This window comes from Microtus pennsylvanicus, chromosome 11, assembly GCF_037038515.1.
Source record: "Microtus pennsylvanicus isolate mMicPen1 chromosome 11, mMicPen1.hap1, whole genome shotgun sequence".
NCBI lineage: Eukaryota > Metazoa > Chordata > Mammalia > Rodentia > Cricetidae > Microtus > Microtus pennsylvanicus.
The window spans coordinates 46,352,363-46,375,403 of NC_134589.1; the positions used below are offsets into that span (position 1 = coordinate 46,352,363).

Sequence of the window (23,041 nt, forward strand, 5' to 3'; positions counted from 1 at the left end):
ACAAGGGCTTCCTTGTGAACCTGGGACATTTGAAGAAGCAACCTAGGCAGGCTGTGGGCTCTCCTGGATACTGTGGTCTGAATCTCAGTGTCAAAGTCAGCTCCGTCTATGTAAGACCCAGAATTAAAGAAAGGAACCATAAAGAGCTCCTTCTGTAGTCAGGATATAGGACCCCAAATGAAACATAGTTCTTACTTTGGGAAGGCTAAAAATGGCATTATACAAAAATATAAGTAAAACATCAAAGGTAAGCAGCATTCAGCGCAATGTCCACTGTGTTTTAATGTTCTTACAGAGATGACCCAGTCATTGTTCTGTCTTCAATGGCAGAACTGCCTGCTTTTCTTTTCTTTTCTTTTTTTTTTTTAAATGGGGTCTCACTGTGAAACTCATGTAGACCAGATCAGTCTTAAACTCACAGAAATATACCTGCTTCTGCCTCTTGAGTGCTGGGACTAAAGATGTATGCCACCTCACCTGGCATGAACTCTCTGTTCTTTAATGTTTAGTTTGAAGGCTAGAAAAGAAAAGATTGGATCTTGGGAGGAATGTCTTCTTTACTCTACTATTTGTACCAAGGGTCTAATATCAAAGTGTTAGATGAATATTGTTTAATGATTTCTACTCTGCTCATTCATATCTCTAACTATTTATATATTTATGAGAATAGGGAGATGGCTCAGTTTGTAAAAAGCCTGCCACACTGGGGAGATAGAAAGGCGGATCCCTGGAGCTTGTTGGCCAGACAGCATAGCCCCAGGTCCCAATGACAGATCTTGTCTCAAAAAATAAAGTGAACAGCAAAGTAGTTGATGTTTGGCCTCTACGTGCATGCATGAGTACAAGCACGAACACATGCACATATACACAAAAACAAAAAGATAAGAAAGGAAGGAAGGGAGGGAGGAAGGGAAAAGGAAAAAAAAAAAGGAAAAGCCCCACTACTCCCAAAATAAAGACTCCACTCAGGGCTGGAAGTTAATCTCTCAGCTGCTTATGTTACTGTAGTCTTTAAATGCTAAGGTGGAAGTGATCAGCTATAATTCTGATGGCTATCTTGAGCCATTCTTTATATTGTACTTTATATGCTATTCCCTAAATCAGGCAAAGAATCAGGCAAAGGCAAATCATGAACAATGTTTTCTGTATGTCTAGTAAAGACATGTTTTTAAAAATTAAAAAAAAAGGAGGCTAGGTGGACTGCAGAGATGGCTGAGAGGTTAAGAATGTGTACTGCTTTTGCAGAGGACCAAAGTTCCATTCCAGCTTCTATGTCAGGAAGCTCAAAGCTGCATCTAACTCCAGCTCCAGGGGATCTGATGCCCTCTTCTGGCATCTGTGGGCACCCCCATACATGTGGCACAGACTAAGAGGACACACACAAACACCTTTAAAAAGATTAACAATGACTGATCTAATTATGATAATTTTTCTGAAGTCATTTTAATACCATTTTCCTTGACTTTCAAGTCCAGATTTCACTTGAGTGTGAAAGATTTCTTTTAATATCCATAACCCATCTGTGACATTTGCCTTCCACCTCTACCTGTACATGTGTTTCCTACAGAGGGCTGCTCCCTCAAGAAAGATGTGTAAGACTTCTGTAGATGTTGGGAAACAAGATGGAACAAAAATGCTTCACACCTGGCTCCCAAATTACAGGAACGCTGGACTAAAGCCAACATAAGCTGGCACAGCACCAGCTGAAATGGACATCAATTAATGAGCCTGTCATCTTTCAAGACTACAGTTTTTTGTTTTTTCATTCCTCAATCTGTATCGTTCCATAACCCAGCCATGGAACCCCAGTAGGGTTTTTCAGATGGGATCATTTCCCTCAGATTCCACACTTGCAGATTTACTGCAGAACTTGTTTTTAACCCTCTGTTTTTTTAAACCAAAGTGATTACTCCACATTGTAGGTTTTTTGTCTTCAATTGAACTTATTTGTCTTTAGTAAAAAGAGAAAATTGTACCTTCAAAGAAAGATAAAGAAAAGTTCAGAGCTGCCTAAAAGCTGATGCTTTGTTTACTAAAAGGCATTCTAAATAACTCAGATTAGTAAAGGGCCAGACAGTCTTTTCTTTATACATCATTTCTACTGGGGTCAGAGGCCAGACAGCCTTGACCAGACAACACTATCCTGAAGAAATGAAGAGTCGTCCAGTACTTGAGCAGGCCTCCTCTGACCACAGCAGGCACTGTCAGTGATTCACATCATACACAGAAGAAAAAAAAAAGAAAGAAAGAAATTCTGTTCTGTCTAATCAGAGGCAAACACTGTTTGAGAAAAATTCCTCAATAGGGACCAGCAATTAAAAAGTGACAGGTTTCACCTGGAGTGATGACACACACCTGTAATCCTCAGGAAGCTACTGCAAGAGGATCATGAGTTTGAGATCAGCCTGGACAAACACAAAAGCAACAAAATTCCACATAGCATCTTCTCTTTACTTTTGTCCAATGGGCAAAACATGTTTCCAAACCTAAATTGGCTGCTCTGGAAAAAATTCCAAGGAACATGAAAAGTCCCATGGTAAGTATCCCATCCACATTTAGTGTATGTTCTGAGAACTGATTTAATTGCTTAAGGGGGCTATCCACTGTTGCTATTCTCATGCAAAAGCCCATGGGGCAAAGCTCCGAATAAGCTCAGCTGATGCCTGTTTCAAGAGTCCAGCTCTTTAAGCAGGTGGCTCCTTGGAGGTATCACTTTAGGACTCAGGAGTAACTACAACGATAAACAACTTCATTGTGGGGCATATACACACAAGAAACCTGCTCATTCTGTTTTTTAAAACCGCCAAGGCCTCAGTGGGTCTGGAGTTGATGGCAACCAAGTCAAGACCAAGGTAAAGCCCAGAATCAACAATAGAAGTAGGGACAGAAAACAGGGAGTGGTTGAAGAAAGCTGCAGACATCTATCTGCAGAATTAGATTGTCACTCTCCCTTCCCTTTCCCCTTTTCAATTAAAAAAAAAAAAACACCTTCAAAAGGGGTACACCTTGCACATTTCTGCTGACTCAGGTCTCAATCAATCTCCTTACTTTGCTCTACCAAGAACCTGGGTCCTCCAGGTCTCAGCATTTTGTCAGTTCACATAGCATGAGAGAAAATATTTACAATACATATTTATCTGACTAAAGACCTTTAACCAAAATTAAAAATTATAAAGATTTTTTTTTTTTTGAGACAGGGTTTCTCTGTGTGGTTTTGGAGTCTGTCCTAGAACTTGCTCTGTAGACCAGGCTGGCCTAGAACTTGCTCTGTAGAACAGGCTAGCCTCGAATTCACAGAGATACACCTGCCTCTGTCTCCTGAGTGCTGAAATTAAAGGCTTGCACCATCACTGCCTGGCTATCCAAAATAATATAAATATATAAAGATATTTTAAGACTCAGGAAGAGGGCTGGATTTGTAGCTAGTTTGTAGAACACCTGCCTGGCATGCAGGAAGCTCTGGAAGTGCTCCCCAGCATTTGCATCACCAGACATGATGGTATATGCCTGTAGTTCTAACACTTGGGAAGTAGAGGCAAAAGGATCAGAAATTCAAGGTCATCCTTGGCTACATTGTAAGCTCCTGGCTACGTGACATTATGTCACTACGTGACATTATGCCTCAAAATAGACTTAGTAAACAAATTAATGGCTTTGAACTCCTGATTTTCCTGTCTCTACCTCCCAAGTACTAAGATTATAGGTGTGTGTCACTAAGACAAACCACCAACAATCTATTTTAAAATTTGAAAAAAATGTAACCAGATACTTCAGCAAAGAAGACATACAAACAGCAAATAAACACATGATACAATGCTCACCATCCTTAGTCAGGAGAAAATGCAAATTAAAACCATGTATGAGATACCTATACAATGATTTGAAGAAAAATAAAACAAGCCAGGCGGTGGTGGCACAAGCCTATAATCCCAGCATTCAGGAGGCAGAGGCAGGTGGATCTCTGTAAATTCGAGGTCAACCTGGTCTACAAGAGTTAGTTCCAGGACAGGCTCCAAAACTACAGAGAAACCCTGTCTCGGAAAACAAAACACCAAAAAACAAAACAAACAAACAAACAAAAAAACCCCCAGCCAAACCAAACCCCAAAACAACAATCTTCCAAATAACAATAGTGCCAAGTCCTGATAAGGATGCAGAACTACACTGATGTGCGGATATAGAATGGCTCAGCCACTCTGGAAAGGAGTTTAAGAGTTACATTTACCACCCATTCGACTGCTAGGTATTCATTCAAAAGAAACAAAAACAAAGCCACACAAAAATCTACTTACAAATACTTACTGTTGTTCTATCCACGATTACCAAAAACTGCAAACAGTCCAAATGTTCACTAACTGGTGAGTGGATAAACAAATTGTGGTATATCTATACAAAGCTTGTCAATAACAACAGAAAGAACCTACTGGTAAAGGAAGCAACATGGATGAATCTCAAATGAAAGAAGCCTGACTCAAAAATTGTATATTGTTATGATTATGTTTAATGACATTCTAGAAAAGACATAGTAGTGGAGACAAAAACCAGATGAGAAGTTGCCTAGAACTGGACGTAAGAGAACAGGGTTGTATGAGTGAATTTTGGAAGTGTGGTAAAACACTTTTTTATATTTACATTGTGATAGTTACACGACTATGGATATTTGTCAAACTCTAAATCAGGGATGGCAAGATGGCTTGGCAGATGACAGCATTTGTTTGAGGCTCTGAGAGTTTGATCCCCAGAACTCAAGGTGAAATGAAAGAACTGACAGACTCCTGGAAGCTGTCTTTTGACATTCACATTCATACTATGGTATTTGTGCACATACACACATACATACACACGAGGGGTGGGGTTAAAATTAAAAATTAAAAAAAAAAAACCGAATTGGAGGAGGAGGGAACAAAATGAAACCCCAGAACAACCGTGAATCTTGGTTCCTGGGGAAAGGGATAAGCCAGTAGAATGACTCCATTCTAAGGATGGAGAACACGTGGAGATACACATAACTAGTGTGACAGGGCTGCACACTGAGAGCAGAGACAACAGGAAACACAGATCCACTTTCTTTTATGCTCCTAAAAGAAATACCATGTTCTTAGGAAATGAAGTAAAAAAAAAGCTGTGCAATGACAGTTTTTTCAAGATAAATAATTTTTGTTCAACAAGGTTTCACGTAATTGAGGCTAGCCTTAAACTCACTATGTAGCAGAGGCTGGGCCTGAATTGCTCCTCCTGCCTATACATCCCAAATGGTAGGATTACAGGCAGGTACCATCACACATTGGCTATATACATTAAGTGTGTTGAAGTTTAATATCATTATCTCATGACACTATGGAGATAAGCACCCCTGTAACAGCTCACAGAGAGGTCATACAACCATGGGAACAAAGTATAAAGATGTGTGTTTAGAGCAGTCAGAGCTGGAGGGCTGAGAAAGCCATGGTTTGAGATGAACATATTCCTCTGTCTCACACCATAACCCTTATAATACTTCTTAAGTATTTTGAGAGAGAGGGAGGAATACTTGGAAAATGTACCTAGGGTAGAAACTCAGCACACCTCTTCAAGAGCACAAGCATGTAGCCTAAGCACTTGTTCACAACCAAATGCAGAGAAAGGGCTTTTTCATTTACATGGAGGAAGCTGCCATGTCTACCTCTATAAGCAAAAATATTAATCATCCACCGTCTGGTTTTAATCCATATGCTCCTGATCCTGCATCTGAATGTATTGTTATCAGGGGAAGGGAACATTTCTGCTCAATCTTATTTGCCAGCCAAAAATCTGAAAATGTGAAAACCACATTGGTAAAGTACCTTCTTGGGGACCCAGAAAACTCTGAGCTAAGTTGCTGCTTTTTCATTTGTTGTAGGTCCCCGCCCCTCTGCCGCCAAATGTGAATTTCAGAGGAACTGGGGGGAGGTGGTGGGGGCTCAAGTTACACATCTTTTCATATCTTGGAGTGACACTATCCTCAGGGAAATTAGCACTTTCTCTTCTGCATTTCCCAAAGGGGATCCTGCCAAACAACCTGACAGACATCAGCCTGTCAGATGCAAGCTTGGGCACCCAGGTGTATCCCTCACAAGCATTTACAAATGAAATGGCAAGCCTGAACAACAAGCTTGTTTTCTTCAGGTTTTGTGCTTTGCTAGCAGTAAAAGCAGGATCCAAAAAGTATCTATAGTCTAAGCACGCTTTTCTCATTGTATGTACTGGACACCCTTCCCTTCTTCAGCTAGACTCACAAAGGGTCCCAGTGTCCATATGTGTGACTCAGTACCTTCAAAGCCATTAGTCACCACCCTTGTAGACTCACTCCAAAATACTAATGGGGCCACTATGACAAAAACTCTGTCAATGATGTGGGATTTCCCTCTGTATGCTGTGATTACCATCAATGAATAAAGAAACGGCTTTGGACCTATAGCTGGGCAGAATTTAGCTAGGTGGGGATAACTAAACTGAATGTTGGGAGAAAGGAGGTGGAGTCAGAAAGAAGCCATGCAGCCCTGCCGGAGACAGATGCTGGAACTTTACCCAGTAAGGCACAGTCATGTGGCAATACACAGATTAATAGAAATTGGTTAAATTAATATGTAAGAGTTAGCCAATAAGAAGCTAGAGTTAACTGGCCAAACAGTGATTTAATTAATACAGTATCTGTGTGGTTATTTCGGGGCTAAGTGGCCAGGAACCAACAAGCGGCCTCCTCTTCCAATATGTCAAGATTAGGGAATAGCAAGGGCATAAGAAACCACAGTGCCTGAGCCTCCCAGGAGAACAGTGCTAGTGCTGGTAGGGAAGAGACTGACAGACAGAGCAGACAGACTATAACCAAGCCTTGCTCTGTTTTCGATGCAACACAAATGTTTTCGATTAGAAGTTCTCTGCTCCACAAACACTCAAACATGCGGCTATGAAATCCACATACTTCTGCGTTTTTGGCAGCCTGGCCCAACTACCTCTTCTATTCCTCGGAAACAGAGCAGAGATGAAGAGGAACAGATTCCTGTATCCCTGACACAGGTAAGTGGAAAGAATTAGAAGCAGGGCTAGGAAACATAAAGTGAGACAAAGCAGCCTATAGCATGGGAAAAAACAAGAACATTCCCCTTTGCTGAAACAAGTCTTGTCTAGATCTCACTGGTTGGCACCCACACTTCAAGCTTAAAGTTTGGCTTTACTTTCCAGTAAATTCTGCAGCTGATCTTCATCAGGAGGTGTTGACCAATATTAAAAACAAAACAAGCCGAACCCCTCAGAATACTCAGTATAAAATCTACAAAGTTCTAGTACTAAGCCATCAAAGAAAACAGGCTATCTAGTAAGAAGGAAACACAACTTGTAAGCAGCAGCTTTGCCACAAACTGCAGTGTCACGAGGGGATTTGGCTCTGCCCATTTCAAGTCAAACTGTGGGCATATGGATGTTTGTTTCATTAATCCCTTTAAAGAAAGACTAGAAGGAAAAACAAATGAGAAGACTTCAAGAAAATAATGAAAAGACATGAACAATGAAAAAAATAGGAAAGTAAATGGCATGTAAGAAATCAAAAGGAAATCCCCTATTCTGGAAGCGTTAGAGTTCCCTAATTTCATAGGAGCAAAAGACATTCCCAGCCAGAGAGATGGCTTTGAGGATAAATCCGATCAGTACCAACCCTGCCAACCTGAGTTTGGTCCCTAGGATCCACATGGTGGAAAGAGGCAGACTCTTGCAAGCTGTCCTTGGATCTTCACATTAAGCTGTGTCAAATGCCCCTTCCCCCACCAAATAAGTAAGTGTAATAAAAATTTTTTAAAGGAAGACCCCTCCATGCCTTGTTAAGCAATTGCTCAACCTACATTCATTGTGCAATTCCAACCTTCCAAAGCCTTTTGCTGCACATATGTAAACCACGTTTTTCTTTTCACTCTAGAATCAAAAACATTTCTCATTTTTCCCTTTAGTTGTGGAAGTGAATATAAAAAAAAGTATTGCTAGATAAGTATTACTACAAATGAGGCTTGTATATGATTTTATATATGATTTCTGAGTTATTGGTAGTTTAAAAAGTTTGAATTTTGTCTTTAGCAGCTTAAGATTAATGTTTTCAGTCACTAATGATAATGGTTGCTAACACACATACACACACACACACACACACACACACACACACACACACACCACGGCCCACAAAAACAGCAAACTCTAAAAGCCTTTGTTCTAGATGATGACTCTACTGGAATATATGGAGCAATTAAAAATGGTAGTCCCCACTTAAAATTGAAGATTTCAGTGGAAGCCTGGGAATATCATGGTGGAATCTGTTAATTACAAACTTTCTTTTTAGAGAAACCAAATTTAAAAGGACATAAAAAATAATAGAAGTATTCACAAGGATGCATGACTAAAAATCCAAGTGGTCATATAAGAAGCAGACCGATTTGCCTATATAAAAATATCAAGTTGTGGTCAGCCTCGTCTACAGTATGAGTTCCAGGATAGTCAGTGCTACAAAGTGAGACCCTGCTTTAAAAAAAAAAAAAATCAGAAAACATGAAACTCAGCAAATAAAAATAATGATGAGAAAGAAAGGGAGGGGAAGAAAAAAAAAGAGGGATAGGAAAAAGTCAATGAATTTGAAGAAGAAAAAAAAACTGGAGAAAACAGGAGCCTCACCAATCTATAGAACCATACCTAGAGTCTTAACATATACACAGAATTCTAACAAGGGGAAAAAGGCACAGGAGAAAAAAAAAGAGAGAGTACCTGAAAGATACTTCAAATCTGATGAAAAAAACATCAACCAATAGGTCTAAGAAGCCCAGTAAAAAATACTCAAGCAAAATAAATGTAAAAATAAATCCTCCTGATCTACATCTCAAACTTCTAAAACCTGAAGTTATAAAGAAACACCTCAGAGCTTTGTTGATAATTTAGTCAGTAGAATGATTGCTTTGCTAACATGAGGACCTGAGTTCCACCCCCAGAATTCATATTAAAAAACAAGTATAATAGCAGAAACAGGAGGGTCCCTGGACTTGCTGGCCAGTCTGGCCTAACTGGTGAGCTCCAGGCTAACAAAAGGGCAGAAGTGAGAACACCTGAGGTTGTCCTCCAGCTTCAACTTACAGATGCACATACACATAAAGAATGACTGCTAGTTCCTTATGAAAAAAACCAGTGGAAGTTAGATAATAATACAATCACATCCTAAAAGTGTGCAGAAAGAAAAAAAGTCATAATCATATTTCCAATAGAAAAAAGCATAAAGTACAAAAATTAATGTTTATTTATGTATTGTATACCTCTTTATCTGTATGCACACCATGTGTGCAATTGACTATAGAGACCAGAAGAGACTATCTGATACCCTAGATGGAGTTACATGTAGCTGTGAGTCCCTTGATGTGGGTACTGGGATCTGAATCCAGGTCCTCTACAAGAGAGCAAGTATTCTTAACCATTGAGTCATCTTTCCAGACCTAGAAAGTAGAAAATTTTAAGCAATGATGAGAATTTAAAAAGTAAGAAATAGAGCTGAAGAGATGGCTCATTTGTTAAGAACACTTGACTGTTCTTCCAGAAGACCCAGGTTCAATTCCAAGCACCCATATGGTAGCTCACAACCATCTGCAACTTCTGTACCAGGGAATTTGATGTCCTATTCTGGCCTCTGCATGCACCAGGCATACATGTGGTGTACAGATGTACATGTAGGCAAAACATCCATATACATAAAATAAAGTTTCTTAAAAGAAAAGTAAGAAATAGACATACTTTAAAACAAAGGCTATGGAATTTGGATCTGGTGATGGCTGCTTATAATCCTAGCATTTACAAAGCTGTCTTTGTGTGTGTGTGCATGTGCGAGGTGTATATGTCTATGCATATGCGCATGAAAACAAACAGTTTAAGTAGACAAAGTCAGAGGGAAATGTAACACTAAAAGTGTTGGAGAAAATCTTCATGACCTTAGCTATGAATAAGGCAAAGATTTCTAAGACAAAAAACACTATTAAATAGTAAAGGAGAAATTTAAAACAACTTTAGGAGGGTGGAGCGATGGCTCAATGGTTAAGAGCACTGGCTCCTAAGAGGTCCTAAGTTCGATTCCCAGAAATCATATGGTGGTTCACAACCATCTGATACTCTTCTCTGGATTAAGGTATACCCCTCTCAAAATAAGATGTAAAAACAAAAACACAACAAAAACCTCCACCAATTACTACTTCTCACCTAATAGGATAAATAAAAATTAGAAATACCAAGTGGTAGTTGGGTCTCATGTATAAGCTGTGATTATAATCATAGCACTCAGGAGGCTGAGGTAGAAGAATCTCCAGTTCTACCTCAGGCTACATATGGATTCTATCAAATCAAACCAAAACAAAACAATGGAAGATATAACCAATAAAAACCAAGTGGGGGCTAGAGATGGCTCAGTGGTTCATGACTCAGGTTCAGATTCCAGTACCCACATGACAGCTCACAGCCTCTATAACTCCAATTGTAGAGGATCTGAAATCCTCTTTTGAACTCTGAGGGCACTAGGCACACACATGGTACCTACATACACATGCAGGCAAAACAGGCATACATATAAAATAAATCTTGGAAAGGAAAGGAAAGGAAAGGAAAGGAAAGGAAAGGAAAGGAAAGGAAAGGAAAGGAAAGGAAAGGAAAGGAAAGGAAAGGAAAGGAAAAGAAAGGGGAAAGGAGAAAGGGAAAGGGGAAAGAGAGAAGCAGGGAGACAGACATACACACCAAGTATTGTCAAGAATATAGAGCCACTGGGGCTTTCACATATATTGACTGGGAATGTAAAATTATGAAATCATAAAGTTAAAATACATACATATATGACTAAACAATTATACTAGGTATTTACCGGAAAGAAACAAAAATGAGACACAGATCTTTAATCCTAACAATCAGGAGGCTGAGGTAAGATCATAGTGAGTTCAGTACCAACTAGGGTTACTCCTGAGTTCTAGGACACCTGGACCAATGTGTGAGAACTTGTCACCCTACCATCCACCACAAAAATGGAGAAAAAAAAATAAAGGAAAAAATATATATATTTATCATTGAAGACTTAAAAAATTTCATAGCATCTTTTGTTATTACAAAAAACACCAAAAATAGTTCAAATGTCTACCATCAAATGAATGGATAAAGTGTGATATATTCATAAAATGGAAAAAGGAGTATGCACTACTGAAAAAACATAATGGCATGGATGAACTTCATATATATTATGCTGATCAAAACCACTACATTTGGTTTATGGTCATTCTCTGTAGGGATAAGCCCAGCCCATTAGGGGGGTGTGTTCACCTTGGGCTAATGTTTACATATAAATCTGGCTAGCGAGAGCCCACCACCCCTTCTGTTTTCCTGTTCTGCCCCTTCTGTTTTCCTGTTCTCCGCGGGAACCTGTGGTTCTGTAAGTCTATTTCCCCATTAAAGCTGTATATATTATTACAATCTGTCTGCATTCATTTTACGCCGATACAATTCTCATCCCAGTACTTAGAGCTACTGACAGGAAAATTAAGAGTTCAAGGTTATTCTTTTTTTTTTTTTTTTTTTTGGTTTTTCGAGACAGGGTTTCTCTGTGGCTTTGGAGCCTGTCCTGGAACTAGCTCTGTAGACCAGGCTGGTCTCGAACTCACAGAGATCCGCCTGCCCCTGCCTCCCGAGTGCTGGGATTAAAGGCCTGCGCCACCATCGCCCGGCGCAAGGTTATTCTTGATACATAATGAGTTTGAGATTAGCCTGGGCTACATGAAACCTAGAAACTTATCCTTCAAGAAAAGATTCCACTTATATGAAATTGTAGGACAGTAAAATCTACCTGTTATTCAAGTGATTCAATCAACAGCTGCCTGGGATAGACAAAGGAGCCGGTAGTCTTTGAGAACACAGAGGGGAGATGAAATATTTTTTTATCTCTCCACTGTAGAGCACATGTGCAGCACATCAGTGCTTTTAAAGGTAAATTTGATTGTAAATCATACAACAAAGTCAACCAAAAAGTATGTTTTTAAATATGATTGTATATCTCTAGGATTATTAGGTAAATATTTTCATAAAAAGTTAATGGCTGCAGTAGAAAGATACAATGTTGACATTCACAGCTTTACTCTAATGATAATACAGCCTTCTCTTACCAATTCCATTATTGTGTTGTGTTGTTTTGTTTTAGAGACAAAAACTCACTATGTAACCCCAGCAGGTCTAGAACTTGTTCTGTAGATCAGGCTGGCCTTGAATTCACAGATTCACCTGCCATCACTGTGACCAAGGTGTGAACCACCACATTGGCCTGTTTGTTCCTTAAGTTACATTTATTTGTTGTGTGGGAGCGGGAGAGAGGTGGTTTACACATGCCAAACACAAATGTGGAAGTCAGAGAACAACTTACAAGAGTCAGTTCTCTCCTGCTATTCAGGTCCCTAGAATCTAAGTCAGGTTAGGTAGCAAGTGCCTTTCTTTAACCACTAATAGGATTTATGAACTTATGTCATCATCTTTCCAAGTGCTAGAATTATAGGTGTTCGTCACTACATTCAGCTTGAAAGGTTTTAGTGTGTGTGGTATGGGGGGAAGGAAGGAGAGGGGTGGAGAGGAAGGGAGGGAAGGAAGAAGGAAGATTTATAGCTCAGATAGACCTGGAATTTGCCTAATCCTCCTGCTTCTGCCTCCTAAGTACTAGGATTACAGATATGCACCACCATGATTGACTACCAATTTCATCAATTTGTATTTGTGTGTGTGTGAGAAAGAGAGAGGTGGGGGGCAAAGGTTGACATCTGGTGTCTTCCCCAATTGTTTTCTACCTTATTTTTTTGAGACAGGGTTTCTCATTGAACTTGGAGCTTCTCTGAGTGGCCAGACTGGATCCTTCTGTTTCTGCCACACTCCCAGCAGGAGATTACAAGCACACACACTGCCATGTCCAGCTTTTTATGTGACCCTATAGATCCAAACTCAGGTCCTCCTGTTTTTGTAGAGCAAATACTTACTGAATCAAGTATATTTTTTAATTATTTAATTTATTAAGACTTAGAGCCAAAGATTGCTTATTTATATACATGAATGTAGACAGGTTTCACAGGTAGGGAGTCAGGCTGCTTACATAGTTGACTTTCAGGTTTTATCTATCAGTTATTCATATCAGCCAACTGCAAGTTTAATTATTCATCATCTACTGGTTGTCTTGCCTGCAGAAATTAAGAGTTCAGGAATGATGTGAAGTGTCTTTCTGTATATGTGTTGCTTTTATTGGTTGATGAATAAAGCTGTTTTGGTCAATAGCTTAGCCAGGTAGGAAATATAAATAGAGATATATAGAGAGAGCAGGCGAAGTCGAGAAGTCATGTGGCTGCTGAAGGAGAAAGATGCCAGAACAGAACCTTACCTGGTAAGCCACAGCCTTGTGGCAATACAGAGATGAATAGAAATGGGTTAATTTAAGATGTAAGAGTTAGTTAATAAGAAGTCTGAGCTAATAGACCAAACAGTATTGTAATTAATGTAGTCTCTGTGTGATTATTTGGGTCTGGGTGGCCAGGAAACAAAAGAGTAATCTCCACCTACACAGGATATAGGTTTTCTGTCTTTTAGAAGTTACACTACCAATACTCTTTGAACATACTTCCAAAATGATATATATCATCCTAAGAACACTTCTTGAAGCAGTCTCTTAATGCTTAAAAAAAAAAAAATCAAACTAAGCCGGGCGGTGGTGGCGCACACCTTTAATCCCAGCACTTGGGAGGCAGAGGCAGGTGGATCTCTGTGAGTTCGAGACCAGCCTGGTCTACAAGAGCTAGTTCCAGGACAGGCTCCAAAACCACAGAGAAACCCTGTCTCGAAAAACCAAATAAATAAATAAATAAATAAAAATAAAACATGCACTCTCTATCTTTTTTCTAATATTGTCCTTCTCATTACTTTCCACCAGGTTGTCTACCTAAAAAGCTGCTGGAATTTCAGTGAGAAGAAGTAAGTGGAAAACAGTGACTATTATCATTATGGCTTCATTACTTTCTCTGTAACTTAGCAATATAATGTGGAGAGGGGACACAATTGTGATTATTTGCTTTCAAGATGGCTATTGATGGGATGGCAATATGACACAATGGTAAAGGTACTTGTCAACCAAGCTGACACCTTGTGTTCAATTCCCAGGACCTATATGGTAGAAGGAAAGAACTGACCTGTGACAGTTGTCCTCTAGCCTCCACACGCATGTTGTGGTGTATGTGCATATGTGTGGACGGATACTGCTAGCACTCAAGCACTCACCTACTGTGTTTAAGACCCTGGGTGTGGCCAGGTAGTGTTGGCGCACACCTTTAATCGGGGCTGATCTCTGTGAATTCAAGGCCAGCCTGGTCTACAGAATGAGTTAAAGGACAGTCAAAGCTACATAGAGAGACCCTGTCTTGAAAAACCAAATAAATGAATGAATGAATAAAATAAAGACCCTGGATGTTCACCTACCCCTACCAGAAAATAAAAACATGAACAAACAACTAAGTGAGAAATTGTTACATTTTTAAAAATATTTATATATTTATTATGTATACAATATTCTGTCTGTGTGTATGCCTGCAGGCCCGAAGAGGGCACCAGACCTCATTACAGATGGTTGTGAGCCACCGTGTGGTTGCTGGGAATTGAACTCAGGACCTTTGGGAAGAGCAGGCAATGCTCTTAACCTCTGAGCCATCTCTCCAGCCCCCAATTGTTACATTTTTTAAAGCTGATAATAATAATACATACATACAAAAGTAGAATGCTATAATGGATTCAACATATCTATTATTCAGATTCAACAAAAATAAATATTTAGCTTCTCCCTCCCATTTATATCACCTACCTCCAGTCACCCAAATAATTTTTTTAAAATATTTATTTATTATGTATACAATATTCTGTCTGTGTGTCTGCCTGCAGGCCAGAAGAGGGTGCCAGATCTCATTACAGATGGTTGTGAGCCACCATGTGGTTGCTGGGAATTGAACTCAGGACCTTTGGAAGAGCAGCCAGTGCTCTTAACCTTCGAGCCATCTCTCCAGCCCCACCCAAATAATTTTGAGGTAAATCCTAGTATACATTAGAGATGTCTGGGTTTTTGTTGTGAATTTATTTTTGTTGATTTGTTTTGTTTTTGAAACAAAGTATCACTCCATAGTCCAGGCTGGCCTTGATCTCTCAATCTTCTTGTCTAAGCCATCTTGAGTGCTCTGATTTACAGACATGTACCAGCACATATAGTAGAACATGGAGTTTGTTTCTATTTTTTACAACTGGAGCTCATGTTGTCTAGGCTGGACCTGAAGTTAGCATAAAGCTCCTCCTTCCCCCCCATTTCCCAAGCTACCATGCCAAATTCAGTACATAGGTTTTGAAATCTTGAAATAGGGTTTTATTTTTCAGTTCTTTACTAACTACTTGCTTTGGTTTGCAGAAGTTAGCTATATAACCTCTGTATTTAGGTGACTACCAGCCACTCACTGAATGTAAGATCAGTTTTGTTGGTTGGTTCTAGATAGGTATCTCCCCTTCATCACTACCTTTCCCCTCCCCCTTCTTCTGGCTGACCTGGCACTTACAATGAATCACAATGGCCATCTATACCTGAGCAATTTCTATTATGGATTGTTTATTTCTGGCAGAATACTAATTCTTTAAGATGTTCATCATGCTGAAAAGATCAAGGGTGGGGCTAAAGAGATGGCTCGGTGCTCATGCTTGGTAGCTCACAACGGCCTATGACTGCAGCTCCCAGGGATCACCTTCTGGCCTCCATAGTCACTTACACAACAGTGTCATCCACACAAATACATAAATAAAATAAATCTAAAGAAGATCAAGGATGAAGCAAGGTTGAAAAGTTTATAGAAGCTATCCCTGCAACATATTCTGTAATATAAAAAATACAAGTCTTTCAGTAATGCATTGATAATTTGATTGAAAGTTTTAATTTTTGATTGATTTATTTTATTTTTATGTGTATGAGTGTTTGCATGTATGTATATGCACCACTTGTGTGCCTAGTGCCAACAAAGTGCACTAGACCTCCTGGAACTAAGGATCTAGAGTTACTGATAGTTGTAAGCCACCATGCGGCATCTGGGCCCAGGCCCTCTGCAAGAGCAACAACGTTATTAACCATTGAGTCATCTTTCCTGCCCATAAAACTTGTATTTTCACCTACAAACTCAAAAGGACTATGAAGTTCCATAAGACTTGCTTGGGAATGCTCACACCAAATCAGTGTTCATAAAGCAATGCAATCACAGGAATAATACCTTCTCAAGAAAACAGCAAGCACTACTTACAGGCTTCAATCAATTTATGTGGCCACTTATATCTACATATACCACAAATGATCTCTGAAACGGAATCTTTGCCCTATATGTTTGGAGAACCTACACTGCGTGGGCAGTTATGTGCTCAATGAGTTTCTGTTGATTGAGCATACAAGTTGGACCAAACATGACTAATCGCAACCATTAATGAAATCATTAATGTTGCTGCAACCAAATCCTTGAGATACTTTACATTTCTTAGTAATAGTCACTAGAGAATGGAGAAAATGCCGATCAGACTGCTAAAAGGTGAGGAGTTCCTAAAGATTCTCTTTGACACATTCATACACATCTTCTAGGTTGGCCATGGGGATGACCTATATGAGTTCAGCATGATTCTTTATTCCTCCCTTGAGCCTCTGACCCCTCTTTTGTAAATGCTTAGATAAGGTATTGAGAAAAAATAATAGGGGAATCTAGTGCAGGACATAATATATAATAAAGGATTGATTTTTCCTTGCCATGGAAAACAATAAATTTGAGTTAAAGGGAAAAGGTAACATTTTTTATATAGGAAGACTGCTCCAATAGTGTGACAACTACAAGGAAGTGACAGAACTACATACCCACCTTGTCCAAAGCATTTTCAGGTCAGGATAAGAGTGCAAAGACCCTGAGGTTTGAGTGCTTGGCCTGCTTGAGGAACAGCAAGGATAACTAATATGCAAGGAGGACAGCAGGAGCTAAGGTCAGAGTATTAGCAGAGTGGAGGTACTGTCATATCAGAGAGGGTACTAGAGACATTATTAAATTTTTGGTTTTTTACTTCAAGAGTTATAATATTTGGAAGTAAAAATCAGTATGATCTCCTGACTTTATTTATTTATTTATTTATTCATTCATTCATTTACTTATTTATTTATTTATTTTGGGGGTGAGGGGTTGTTACCAGAGATTGAGCCCAGGGCTCTGTGCACACTTTGAGACAGGATCTCACTCAGTTATCCAGTCAGCCTCAAATTTTCTCTGTAGTCCAGGAAGGTCTTAAATTTGTAAACCCCCTGCCTGCACCTCCCAAGAACTGGGATTACAGGCTTGTCCCACCAGATTCAGCACAGATATTCTAAAAAGGTTACTGTAATTATTCTGTCAAGAAAAGGACTAGGAGCCAGAGGAATTAGTTAGAATGTACTTCAATGAATAGAATAAAGGTGTGCAAAGAAATATGTAGTAGTATATCTACTTTTTAAAAATCCTCATACATTTTAAAGGTAAAGGAGATATTAATTACTAATCATTTAGATACTAAGGTCTGAGAAAAACAAGAGCCAAGAACTCTAAGATTCTGAAATGAGCAATCAAGTCAATGCAGCTGCTTATTTCAAGATGGAAAAGAATAAAGACAGACCAAATTTAGGAGTGGGTAAGGTGAGATATAGAGATGCTGTTTCTGAAATACCTTCTCACAGTCTGGAAGTGAGTATGTACTGCCATCTGGGCAGCTTGCAACCCTTCCATAGGGTGAGGGTGCAAAGCTGACTGCATTCTTCTCCATCCAGGCCATAGATCTGCTATCTTAAAAACTACATCTGGGAGCACCGATGAGCTGATAAAAATGAGGCTAAGGAAGCCAAAAGCTGGCTAGGACTCCTCCCTTGTTTTCCACTAAATGGCAGCCAACTCCTAGAACGATCTTCTAGAATCAAGACTACCTAGTGATCAAGAAAGATGATTAGGTCTACAGAGCTAGTTCCAGGACAGGCTCCAAAGCCACAGAGAAACCCTGTCTCAAAAAACAAAAAACAAAAAACAAAAACAAAAAAAAGATGATTAGAGTAAGAAAGATAGATGGACTGATTACTATCTTGCACTAATGCAAGCTATTGATACTTAGTTTCTCTTTTAACTCAACATCTTCCTTACAGGTGTAAACATTTCTTAGCTGTCTTCAGCCTCCATATATATATAAATAATTACCACTTCCTGAGACTGGACAAGCAGAGTAGAATTTTATCCTCTTTTTTCTGCAAAGACATAAAACAAGTATTCCTCTTGGGAAAGAAAGGTTCTCCCAAGAATCACTAATTACTAAACAAATCCAAAGAGTGTGACTTTTTTGTTTGTTTGTTTTTCAAGACTAGGTTTCTCTGTGTTGCTTTGGAGTGTCTCCTGGAACTCACTCTGCAGACCAAGCTGGCCTCAAACTCACAGAAATCTGCCTGTTTCTGACTCCCAAGTGCTGGGGGATTAAAGGCATACGCCACCACCGTCCGGCAATGAGTATGACTATTTTTAAAGATTTATTTTCATTTTATGTGTTTAAGTATTTTGCTGCATACATATCTGTGTATAGGTACCCATAGAAAGAAACCAGAGAGGACACTGAATCTCCTAGAATGGAGTTAGTGATGGTTGTGGTCCATCATGTGTGTGCTGGGAATCAAATCTGGATCCTCTGGAAGAGCAGCAGGGGCTCAACCACCTCGCTACCCTGTATTTTTTATTTACTAATTTTCTTTTATTTTCAGTACTAAAGTTTGAACCCTGGGCCCTTGCAGAATCTACACAAGTTTTCAACCTTTAAATTATACCCCTAGAACCTTTTTTTTTTCTTTTGGAGATAGGGTCTCCTATTGTCCAGGCTGACCTAACTAGCTTATACAGCTGAGGATGACCTGAAACTCCTACTACTCCTGCCTCTACTAATCAAGGGATTACAATGGTTGCCATAGGGCAGGTGAATATGGATTTTTAAACATGTCCATGCCTAAAACCTTTCTCTACTTAAAAAGAAATTTAACTAGCTCAAATTTTGCTGTAAGGCATAAATTTACTGCTTAAACTAAAAATTTTAGGTATATTCTTTTGGGTTGATAAAGATAAAGAAATCTTCGCAGTTAAAAAATACTAAGTAATCATAAAAAATTATTCCATTTTTATTCCCAGCACCACATAATTTCCATGTAAGAATACATTAAATATTATGCAAAAAAAGACAATAGTACATATAGGACCCCAAGGTTTTAACTTTTGCTCTATATTTATTTTTGTAGTGTTGAGGATCAAACCCAGGGTCTTGTGCTTGGTAGACATCATCAATGCTGCTTAATTTTTTAAAAGATTATGCATGTATAAATTATATTAGCACATAAATACAGTCACTTAGGCAGCACATATAATAAAATCTCTCATAGGTCAGGCATGGTGACACATGTCTTTATACCCAGCACTCAAAAGGCAGAGGCAGGAGGGCTATATAATGAGACTCTGTATCAGTTCATATTTGGAATTCAGTTTTTACTTTCTACCCTGATGTGGGAGACTGAACTCAGACTTTCAGCATGTTAGGTAAGGTACTGCATCCTGGAGTTATCCCCTCAACCCTGGAAGTCAGTTTTCTGACTTAAAAAAAAAAAAGCCCTACTTCTATGTCTATTATGTATTTCATCTTGATCAGAAGACTTCCTCCTCCTTTGTGTGGTGGTGACACATACCTTGGGAGATTTAGAGAGGATGATTACAAGTTTAAGGCCAGCCGCTGCTACACAGCCATTTTGAGGCCTGCCTGGGCTATATGAGACCCTTCCTCAAAAAACGAAAAGCTAAAAATAAACAAACAGTTATCCAAAAAAAAAAAAAAGACTTCCTTCTGAGAAGCCATTCCCCAAAGGCCTCTGCCCTAGGGAGGACAATGTCACAGACTCTGAAGAATCAGCATGAATGCCTTACTGAGCACAGGGGACACTGACACTCCTCAGCAGACAGACTGCCCTACTCTCCACCTGGCTGCAAGACCCCCTGTAAAACTAGAATTTCAATAATCCCCACCAGGGTGACAAGGAATGGCCTTTGTTTTCTATAAACAGACATGAAAAAAGTCAGGTTAAAACAGTCTTTAGAGGAAGGGAAATAGAAACCAGGCAGTGGGGAATGCTTCATATTCCTAAAAGCTTTTTTTGTGAGTTAACACATGGTGTCTGCTTCTCTCTAGTCACCTATTTATCACTCTCCTCCGTAGAGAAGGGAAAAAGCCCTGGCTGCTTTCCTGGTGCAGAGTTTTGTGGCTGGGGAAGGAGGGAGGGCGCTTTAAGCATGATGCAAACCATTTGGAGCTGAGTGAGAGCACTGCCAACACAAGCTGCACTTTTTAAACAAGGGAGGAAATGATCGTATACACAACATGCCAGTGAGCTCGCGCTCTCTCCCCTCTCTCCTCCCTCTCTCTCTCTCCCCCCCCCCCTCTCTCTCTCACACACACACACACACACACACACACACACAAAGGAAGTCGAGAGAGATTTTTTTTTTCGGGACACAGAGCTGGATGTCAGCGGCTAAAAGGTCGATATTTTCCCTTAACACCCTTCTCAATGACTTAATCATGTTCCGTTTGCACAAAAAAACTTCCCAAGAATAAAAAAGTCTGGAGAATTAAGAGAATGGGTAAATGGGGAGGGATGTTTGGCCTGAGGCTGACCTTATCCGAGGTTTTCTCCACGTAGCAGGGGTCCTGAGGGGCAGCCAGCAAGGGGACAAAGCCAGAGAGGAGCCGATCCTCTTCCAGGATAAGAAGGGTGAGGTCGTCATCCGGGTCCTTGTACAGTGGCACCTCAGACTGATTCACTGCAGTCAGTATGTTACAGAAGTCAGCCAGTGTTGACCACACATCCACAGCAACCCTGTGAGAAACAAGATGAGAAAAGAAGAGCAGCTCTAAAGATATCAGTGAAAGTGTTCTTAGTGCTTTGAGAACAGAAAGGTACTTGCAAACAAAACTGTAAGACTGGAAGCTGCCAAGAAATACTATCAAAAATGCACTATGAAGCTATGCCCATGTGAGCCATCTGGGGTGTATTGCTCGATGTAAACCTGAAACTGATTAGGGGTGTTTTAATCCTAACCAGAGAGGAGGAAAAAGAATTCTGAGAATCAGTTGTCTAATGCAGGTCCTGTCACCTTTCCAGACAGTGTGCTGAGACACTTACTCAAACACTCTAGATACCCAGTGCCTAAGGCAGCTCCCAGAAGTCCCTGCTCCTGCATAATCAAGTATCTGCCATGGAGACAGAAACATCTCTCTCCTTTAGTCATAGCCACACCGGGAGCAGTCACACTGTATAGTTACATGGGCTTCCTTCTTAGAAATACTTTATAAATTTATTCCCAGTATGTAAGCAGTAAAATGAATACATATCCAAGAACACCCCCCCCCCACTTCCTGTCCTGCCAAGATCTGTCCAGTAAGGGATAGCCTCTTGCTTATTTCAGTGCTATCTTGGCTGTTCCAGGTCTTCTTCATTCTCTTACTGTACATTAGGCACAGGATGACTAACCATCCGGGGACCATCCTAGTTTTAGCACTAAATTTATCACATTTCACAAGTCCCCTAGCCTGACACAAACCAGGATGGTTGGTCACCCCAGTCTGATATGACTGACCAGGTTCTAATTGAACCTGAGAATAAACACTCAAAATACAAAATCTATCCCTCTCCACTAAAGCTCCAAGGTAAAAATGACTTTCTCTTCCAGAAAAGCTTCTAACCCAGGAGAGTAGAATAGGAGGTACCCTATAGATGATAAGGTATGAGATATTAGGAAAGTTATAACAAACAAAGAAAACCCCCAAAATTCTACAGGAGAGATGAAGTACAAAGAGGTAATATGCTAAGAAGTTCTAAGTGTCACCCTGAAATCTCCAAGGATTTCTGTCTATGGGCTAACCTGGTAGGGAGGGGTCTCAGACTTAAACCATTCATTCTCCACCCCCAGATGCCAGGAATACACTAGGGGACAATGTGAACTACAGAGAGGTCTGAGGGACTCTCTCACCGGCTCCAGGTGGAAGGAGGCCGAACTAGTTTATTCACTGTAAGCACTACACTAAGAAAAGGCAATGAAATGAAACATCTTGTTTTCAAGAGCGTCCTGGGAACCAGGCGGAACACAGTCCCATTAATCACACAACGGCACATAATCAACACACGTGTACTGCAGAAGTAACTCACTTCCCAGGCTTTGCCCAGGAAAAAGAATCATCGGAGGGACCAGTTTTCTTAAGCCCCTCTGCACAGACACCAGCAAGCAGACTCATTCACAAAGCTCCATCTTTTGGCTCAGCTGAGTTTGGCTGTCAGAAATGTTTAAATATGGAAAAAAATAAACAGTTGCAACACGTTTCTGTGCAGAAATCTGCCTGGGCTCCTCTGTGATGTAATGGGAAACACGGTACTCAGGCTACCAGCTGTAGAATAAACAGAACTTTGAGGGTTAAAAGGAACTGAACTTTCCACGACCCCATCTGCAGAGAAGAAAATAATAAGAGGAATGATGCACTGCCCCACAGCTCTGATAGTTTATCCTCCGGTCCGGCTGCAGAGACAAGCACCGGATGTGATAGGGCTGCTCAGGGCTGCCTCTGAGGTTAGCGCTGCCCATGGGAGACACACAGAGAGGCTCTTCTAGTTCCCTGCTTCTTCCCCCAGTGCCCTGCTGGCCACTTGAGCCCACTGCCTGAGTCTGATCCCACAGCTTGGTGAGCTTTGGCCAACAGGCACTGCGTGGCTGAAGAGCAGCAATTTGGAAAATAAACAGGAAAAACGCCAGTGAGAAGGAAGAAGGTGAAAAGTCTCCCATCTGAATTCTTGGCTTTGAGGCCCTGGTTGGTGCTATACAGGTCAAGGCTGCTTGAGGACATAGTTAGGGGTGTGGGTGTGGGCAGC

General features: G+C 40.2%; 1 protein-coding gene across 3 annotated transcripts in view; it reads right to left on the reverse strand.

Moving 5' to 3' along the window:
- The window catches only part of Smg6 (SMG6 nonsense mediated mRNA decay factor), a 241,036-nt gene that overhangs the window by 93,206 nt on the left and 124,789 nt on the right, over window positions 1-23,041 (reverse strand). For all 3 annotated transcript variants that reach the window (XM_075991665.1, XM_075991667.1, XM_075991666.1), the window contains exon 13: window positions 20,797-20,998. In XM_075991665.1, coding sequence (XP_075847780.1) covers window positions 20,797-20,998 — 202 coding nt within the window. The remainder of the gene's footprint in view (window positions 1-20,796; window positions 20,999-23,041) is intronic.